At 42.9% G+C, this 8,506-nt stretch overlaps 1 protein-coding gene across 3 annotated transcripts in view; it reads left to right on the forward strand.

Moving 5' to 3' along the window:
• STN1 (STN1 subunit of CST complex) overlaps positions 1 to 8,506 on the forward strand; it is a 44,453-nt gene that overhangs the window by 3,374 nt on the left and 32,573 nt on the right. For all 3 annotated transcript variants that reach the window (XM_017531123.2, XM_017531122.2, XM_037739479.1), the window contains exon 3: positions 5,715 to 5,810. In XM_017531123.2, coding sequence (XP_017386612.1) covers positions 5,715 to 5,810 — 96 coding nt within the window. The remainder of the gene's footprint in view (positions 1 to 5,714; positions 5,811 to 8,506) is intronic.

Raw genomic sequence — 8,506 nt, forward strand, 5'->3', positions numbered from 1 at the left:
GTGGGGTAATCTCAGCTCACTGCAACCTCCGCCTCCTGGGTTTAAGTGATTCTCCTGCCTCAACTTCCCAAGTAGATGAGACTACAGGCACACACCGCCACACCTGTCTAATTTTTTTTGTATTTTAATAGAGGCGGGGTTTCACGGTGTTGCCCAGGATGGTTTCGAACTCCTGAGCTCAGGCAATCCACCCACCTAGGCCTCCCAAAGTGCTAGGATTATGGGCGTGAACCACAGCGCCCGGCTGGCATTACATTCTTAGAGGAGCGCAGACCCTACTGTGAACTGCATGTGTAAGGGATCTAGGTTGCGTACTCCTTATGAGAATCTAATGCCTAATGATCTGAGGTGGAACAGTTTCATCACCAAACCGTTCCCCCAATCCCCATCCCTGGAAAAATTGTCTTCTTCAAAACTGGTCCCTGGTGTCAAAAAGGCTGGGGACCACTGCTTTAGACTATATATGGAATTCCACTCATCTAGGTGTTTGGTTTGGTTTATCATAAAGAAAAATTTTGACTGCATAAAATTTAGGAATATTTAAACAGCAAAGAATATCTTAAAATAACAAAGACAAACCCCAAAAATGATAAAATATGAAATGAATGTGTTGTATAATAAAGGATTTGGCTGCCCTTTGCCCTTGGTTCCTGCAGGGTAACATCTAAATTATTATAGTGTCCTGAATGATAGGAGTGTCATCATTATTCATGGTGGCCTCTTGAACCACACCTGAATTTATGCAAATCAGGTGGCTCATGCTAGACCCCTAGATAGTTTGAGGTGGGGGCTGTCTATGCCTGAAAGACCAACTGTTTGATTAGAGAGTTGGAGTTTTGAGCCAGATCGTGCTAATCTGACCTTTTGGGAGGGGAGAGGGACTGGAGATTGAGTTCGGTTATGTGACCAGTAATTCAGTTAGTTGTGCCTACCTTATGAGACCTTAGTAAAAGCTCTGGACACCAAGGGTCAGGTGAGCTTCCATAGTTGATCATCATGTGTCAGTGGGTGATGTGTCGAGGACACAGAAGCTTTGTGTTTGTGCCCCTCCAGACCTTCCTTGGGCATCTCTTCATTTGGTTGGCCCTGATTTGTACTCTTCATGGATAAAACTATAGTCATAAGTATAGCACCTTCCTGAGTCCTGTGAGTCATTCTAGCGAATAATTAAACCCGAGGGAGTATTAGGAACACCCAAATTTATAACCAGTTGGTCAGAAGTGCAGATGGCCTGAGGACCCTCACAAAACTTGGGACTCATGACTCAAGTGAGGGCAGTATTTTGGGGGACTGTGCCCTTAACCTGTGAAATTTAACCCAACTTTGAATAGTTAGCATCAGAATTGCATCACAAAATGGTTGCAAAATGTCGGGTCCCCTAAATTTGAATTTAGAGTTAAACTAAGAAAAATACTGTGAAATTTGATTGTGGTAGTATTTAGATTTTTGTGGGCTTATTATTTCTTTTTTTGCATTAAAAAGAAATAGCCCAGGTACAGTGGCTAATGCCTGTAATCCCAGCACTTTGGGAGGCCAACGTGGGAGGATCACTTGACCTCAGAGTTCAAGACCATCCTGGGCAACAAAGTGAGACTCCATGTCTAATTTTTAAAAAGCAGTGCCTATAGTCCCAATTAGTCAGGAGGCAGAGGTGGGAGGATCACTTTAGCCTGGAAGGTCAAGGCTGCAGTGAGCCGTGATTGTAACATCACCTTCCAGCCTGGGCAATAGAACAAGACCCTGTCTCAAAAAAAAAAAAAATGTATTTTTAATAATAGCTCATAACATAGAGAAGTCATATTTATTGTTTTAAATATCTCTGTGTCGAACTTCAATGATGGATTAAATAATACTTTTTAATTTAAATCAGTATGTAATACTTATCCTACCTATTATTCTAGTGAGTACAATGAAGTAGAAATAATATATTAATAAGAATTATATTAAATCTGTTTGAAAAACATTATCTTAGGTGTTTTAATCTATCAAACATAACAATTATAGCATCTATTAAATAATAGCAGTTAAACTAAAAAGTGAGGAGTCAAAAGTACTTTTAAAAAGAGAAAACAGTCAAATGTCTTGCTGTGGTTGTGGATGTTCAGGGTCAGCTGCTTGAAATCTGAATCAACCTGCCTGTGACCCTAAATCCCTGAGCTCTTATAGCTGGACCTTCCTCCTTCTTGGGGTCCTGATGATCCAGGGGGTCCTCTGATGCTTTTAGGCCTCTGTGGGCTGCATGTGGAACAGCGGGAACACAAGGGTCACTTAGGAAAGCTGGAACATGAACTCTGTTATCTAGTATTTGTTGCCATTTTCTTTTCTTAGTTCATTGAGCTTTCTCTCAGTCGACAGAGCAGCCATCCAACTTTCTTGAACTCTCTTCTTATAGAATAGGATTGCTTTGATAGAAGAAAATGGCACTCTCTTTTTTCCATGTCTTCAGCCATCTTGTTGTAGAGGCTGCGCAACGGATAAGTGCAGTTCACGTTTCTATAGACTTGAAGAAATTTCTTCTAAGCAGTGTATTTCCTCCTCAGTTGCTTTTCTCCGAGTTTTAAAATTCAAACTACCTGTTATATTATTCTGATCTCTTTCTCCGTTGTTCTGTGATGCTTTTAAGATGGTTTGTTGTTTTTTTTTTCTTTTTTTTGCATCAGCCACTTGGGACTGGAAAGATTTTGTTGCATCTTGAGTGACCATGTCTGTCCTCAAAGACAAGTCATTGTTGTCAGTGTGTGAGATGAAAATTCACAGGGCTCACTTTTCTGTCCTTTTTCAAGAAAGTCTACTGTGTCCACAAGTGAAGACCTATTCAGATTTTTATTTTAAGTGTTGCTACATACAAAGCTTGTTGCATTGGATGACTGGCCTCCATCAAAGGTGACTAGAGGACTTCATTGGCTGTGCCATTACCCCAGTCTTCTCAATGTCTTTCCCATAGACTTCAATGCAGGAAACATACCTTTTATTCCGCTCTTTTCACTGAAAGTGAAATAGCTGAAAGTGTTTTCACTATTTATTAAAACCACGACAGTGGTACATGCTAGGATCTCCACAGAGACCCAAAGAGTCCTGGGACTTTCAGACATCACCAGCAGAGCATCCTGCTGCTTCTTGACCAACTGGAAAGACGTTTCAGTTGTGGACAGCCAGCCCTCTGTGGTTCCAGAGGGCTCTGCTTTCTGCCTCTGATTGCCTGTGTGCTATGGGCCACAGCAGCCCCTGTGGAGTGTCTATCTCTAATACAAACAAGTACTTGGCAACCAGGATAGATCATCACATAGGCCAGGGTAGGGGGAGGCCAGCCCTGTTCTATAAAACAGTTCTCTCTAACTTTACTCTGCCCCGTTTACAAATAGTGATATAGAACATTTGGGGAGGCAGAAAGGGCTAAGTACAGCCAGAGATTAGCCTGAAGCTCAGACCACCTGGCCCTGCGGCAAACCTAGATGACCAAAGCAGCACCATGACTCAGTCCTGCTCTGAACACAGGCACTCTAAGGCAGAGTGGTGGGGTGTACTGCAGTGGGGCATCCCTGGTTGAGGCTCATTCTCCTGGTTTAAAGCTTGCTTCTGCTGCAAGGAAGCCTGCCTTTGACTACACAAGACACAGGGATCTCCCTTCTCTGCAGGCTCCCTGTCTTGTATTTCGTCAGTGCAGGCAGGCAGGGGCAGAGAACTGAGGATCTCTTCAGCAGTGTTATGGAAAAGACTAGGTTTCAATTGTGAGAACTCAGGAGAAGCCAGTTGGAACTGGTTACATCTTAAAATTTTATGGGCTGGGTGCAGTGGCTCACACCTGTAATTCTATTGCTTTGGGAGGCTGAGAGTTTGAGGCCAGCATGGGCAACAGAGAGAAACCCATCTCTATAAAAAGTAAAAGCATTAATTGGGCTCCTGCTTGAGACCAGGAGTTGAGGCTGCAGAAGGCTGTAATTGTGCCACTGGGCAACAGACAGAGACCCTATCTTTAAAAAAGTCAAGAACCAAAACATGGATTTTCAGTGGAACCGCTTTGTCCCCATTCAATTCAAGTGTTCCTGGATGGAGGTGACTCTCTTTTGGGGGTGACACAGTGACGCAGGCTCCTTCCCTCCTTGTTGCTGCCATCTTCAGCTCATGCCTGTAGGGTTGCCCTGAGGACAGTCTCCAGCCACCAGGTCATCTTTAGAAGTGTGCTTCTGTGGAGGGAGAGGGTCTTACTTTTGGCTAAATTTGCCACCTCTTATTTCTTCAAACCACATCTCACTGCCCTGGTATCTCTCTGTAACTGAGGCTTAGAGGTTCCTCATCCATTCTTTGGATTCTTCCCCAGTCCCTTTATCTACAAGGGAAACAGAACCATCAGCAGAGACCAGTCTGGGAGTTCTAAGGGACGTTGGGATTTAGGCCCTAAGTGCCCCCATGAATGGAGAGAACAGAGGCTGTGACTAGTCTTGATGGTGAGGGAAGAATGGCCAAATGCCTGAGGTGATCATTGTTTCTCAGTCTAGGTTTCATACATTTGTTTTAAATAGGACTTGGCCAGGTGTGGTGGTTCCCAGCACTTTTGAGACACAGGCGGGAGGATTGCTTGAAGCGGAAAGTTCAAGACCAGCCTGGGCAGCAAAGTGAGACTCCTGTGTCTAATTTAAAAAAAAAGGAAATCACCATATAAAAGTTTAATCTGTTTCTGAAAATAAAGAATTCAGCCATCATGGGGGTGGGGGAAGAGGCTGGAAAAGAGATTGGACAGCACTCTTTAGTTGCAGGTGACAGGAACACAGTGCACATAGCTCAAGGTGAAGCAGGGAGCTTGGGTTAGGTTACTGGGGGACAGGCAGAAGGAAAGCCCTGCAGGAGCCAGGATAGCCCTCAGACTGTCAGGGACTCCTTCCTGCTCCACACGCCCTGTGGGGTGTCTGTCTGTAATACAAACAAGTACCTGGCAGCCAGGATAGACCATCACATAAGCCGGGGCTGGGGGCAGCCCTGTTCCATAAAACAGTTCTAACTTTGCTCAGTGTACAAATAGTGATATAGAGCACCCCCTCTGTGTCCTGTCCCCAAGTCAGAAAGAAGCCTCTGGGTCTCAGTGGGTAGGTTCCCCCTCTCAGCTGTCTACTCTGGCAGGAAGTTGCCTGCTGACATCTGTAGCCTAGGTTTTGAAAATAAGAGTTTTAAAAACAGAAGTTATGGGGTTGTAATCTGGCCCCAAAAGGTAGCGTTTTGTAACCTACTTACTGTCTTTTTAAAAAAATGCTATTGCCAGTTCAAAGAAATGATGACTGGTTTCTTAGAAAAGTACTTGTTAAAAAATAAAAAAAAGAAGCCAAAGAAGCCTTTCTCATGGTTTCCTTTCTCTTTCCTTCTTCTAGTTGCTCCAAATATAGTCCTGTGTTTGGTCCCACAGTATAATGATTGCTTTCAGGCCCCTTGTAAGCATTCTGGACAGAGGTGCATTAACCAAATCTAGTTGGGCAATGCTGGTTTTCTCCCATCTGCACTAGTACAAGCTTTAATGCCAGGCTTTCTACTGAGGACCTGTGAGGAAAAGACATTGGAATTCCTTGGTGCATTGTCATTTGTCAAGGACTGATTCTTAAGTCTAGAATTTCAGCAAACAGCATGGCACTGATTTTTTTATATCCCCTTACCCCCTACAAGTTAACATTTAATGATGCAGAAAATATAGTCATACATTATATAGATTTTGCTTTTTTTAATTTTAGGTGTATTTTTGTACAATGGACATCCAATAAAACAGGTAGATGTCTTGGGAACTGTCATTGGAGTGAGAGAAAGAGATGCTTTCTACAGTTATGGAGGTAAGAACAATTGTGTTTGAAATGGAGTTTATGTAGAAGGCAGACCCTTCCGGGCTGAAAGTTGAATTTCAGCAGCCCTAGCCCTTTAGAGTAGCTGGAGACCATCACTAAGGGCATCTACTTTCTCTATGGGGTGTCCCTTATAGTCCCCAGACATGGACTAAGAATAAAATGAGCCAGTGGGTAGGAATGATACTGATGAATTCAGTGAAGTGGCCGCTGCTGAGGCACTAGGAAGTGGAAGAATTAAAATACAGCCCCCTAGGAGCACCACTGGACAGGGCAGGGGGCACCTGATGCCCAAGGGTGTATCTGTAGATAGCAGAGGGTGGCAATATATGGTTATGTGGATCGCTTTAAAAAGCAAAGACCAGATTAATGTAAAGGTAGATTCTAACAACACAGAAAAGTGTGAAAATAATTTTAAAATCTTTATATCCAGAACAGTTAACAAAAAGCATTTTGATACTCAAAGGGGTAAATATCCATTATCAGAAAGTTTATTTTCCCTCATGATGTTGGAAACTTAATAAAGGGTTTCTATATTTTGGTTACCAGAGAATTGCCAGAATGTGATTTTAGTAGAATAGGTCTTTATTTTTTCATTGAGTTGATTTTTAAGCATTTAATACATTGCCTTGTACCACTCTAAGCTACTCTGTAGTCAAGAGGCCAAGCTAGATACTTTGTGGGAAACTTAACTTTAAATTCCAAAAGTTTGCTGAAATTGATATTGTTACTTTTTGTGCTATGCCTTGGTTTTGTATCCTTACTCTTCTTGGGGAAAGACATTAGGCAGCTGAACTTTGTGACCAAGAAAGAGCATTCCCTTGGCAGTCCCTGCATGATCGATAATTTGTAGATACAGTATCATTGCTTGTCTTTACATGTATTCATTTTCCTGAAGATGGTTATCTTGTGCTTTTAATAAAATAACATGTGAGAGATAAAAGCTCTCATGTTTTCTGCTTTTTCCCAGCATATATATGTATATATATGTATTTTTTTAATTCTGAGAAGTATCATCCTGTCAGACATTCCCACACTGAGTCTCTTCTTTGCTTTATTTTACCAAAGATATTAGTCCTGTTTTTCTCGAAACAACTCAACAAATACTTACTAAGTTCCTACACTGTATCCAGCTGTGGGCAGTACATTGACTGTGGTATAGTGGAGTGCTTTCTCTCCAAATGCCAGCAATGAAAATAGTAGCATCTTTCAGTTTACAAAGCACTTTTATATGCATAATTTCATCTTATTCTCCCCCTAGTTTTTTGAAATAGAAAGGACAGATACTATTTCCATTTTGTAGGTGAGAAAACTAAGGCTTAGTAACTTGCTCAAGATTCCACTGATGGAGATTTGTGGGTCCATTCTGTTTACTCTCTAAGGTCTGTTCTGTGGTCTCCATATAACTCAGTCTGATTTTTCTCTCCCTCTTCTTTCTTCCATCCCCCACCCATACAAAACAAACGAACAAACAAAAACAACTGCATTTGATTTTTAGTTTTCTGTTTTTCAGATCAAATAAATGAGGCTGTTTGAGGATTTTAAAATCCTGGCCCTGGAACCAGGCTAGATATTAAGCCTCTGCCTAAAGGAGCTTCACTTAACCCCTTTCCCATTATAAAAAGATTAAGGCAATATGATTGTCTCTTCTCCAATAAGCATTTCCTTCTGAGTGAGTGTCTGAGGAGCGTGACACATCTGTGGGCTTTGGGAAAATAAAAAGCATCTGACTGTTGAAATTATGGAGAATAGAAAGGCTTTTGCAACTTTAGTTCTTGTGGAGAGCTGCCCCTCTCCTTGCTGTCCTCAGGCACAACATGGCTTTTGGGCCAGCTGCCAGGTGGCTGCTCCCGCCTGCTCTGGGTCCTGCTTCCCCTGATTCACCATGGGCCTGTGCTGGGGGTGCTTCCTGTGCTCACACTGACTCATCCTGCAGCTGAAAAAAAAAGCCCATGGCCCAGGAGGTGCTGCGTAGCTGCGGAGGACATTGTGCAGCACTGCAAAGCACTGCAAGGATGCCTCCGTTCGGGGCATTCCAGCAGCCAGACCTCTGGGCACCAAGGCACAGGGTCTGCTGGGAGAGGTCACAAACCTAGGAAGTTGGAGGGTTGGTGACGGTGCCCAGAATGCACAGAACACTTGGTACCAACTCCAGCTGAGACCTAGAATGTTGAGAGGCTATAGTCAAGACCAGAATGACCTCACATTCTCTAGGACAAATGTTCATATACTAAGTTGTTTTTTTTTTTGTTTTTTGTTTTTTGTTTTTTTTTAAGACAGAGTCTTGCTCTGTGGCAAAGGCTGGAATGCAGTGGCATGATCTTGGCTCACTGCAACCTCCGCCTCCCGATTTCAAGTGATTCTCCTGCCTCAGCCTTCCAAGTGCCTGGGACTATAGGTGCTCACCACCACGCCCAGCTAATTTTTGTATTTTTGTAGAGATGGGTTTCACCATGTTGACCAGGCTGGTCTTGAACTTCAGGCCTCAATTGATCCATCCACGTCAACCTCCCAACTTGCTGGGATTACAGGCGTGTGAGCCACTATTCCTGGCCTGCTAATTTTTTTTTTAACTTTCTATTATAAAACAAGCTTTTCAACTGCAGAGATGTGGCATACCTGGAAGTGTCATGCTTTTTTTTTTTTTTTTTTAAGACAGAGTCTTGCCCTGTCACCCAAGCTGGAGT

Source organism: Cebus imitator, unplaced genomic scaffold (genome assembly GCF_001604975.1).
Source record: "Cebus imitator isolate Cc_AM_T3 unplaced genomic scaffold, Cebus_imitator-1.0 Scaffold71, whole genome shotgun sequence".
Taxonomy (NCBI): domain Eukaryota; kingdom Metazoa; phylum Chordata; class Mammalia; order Primates; family Cebidae; genus Cebus; species Cebus imitator.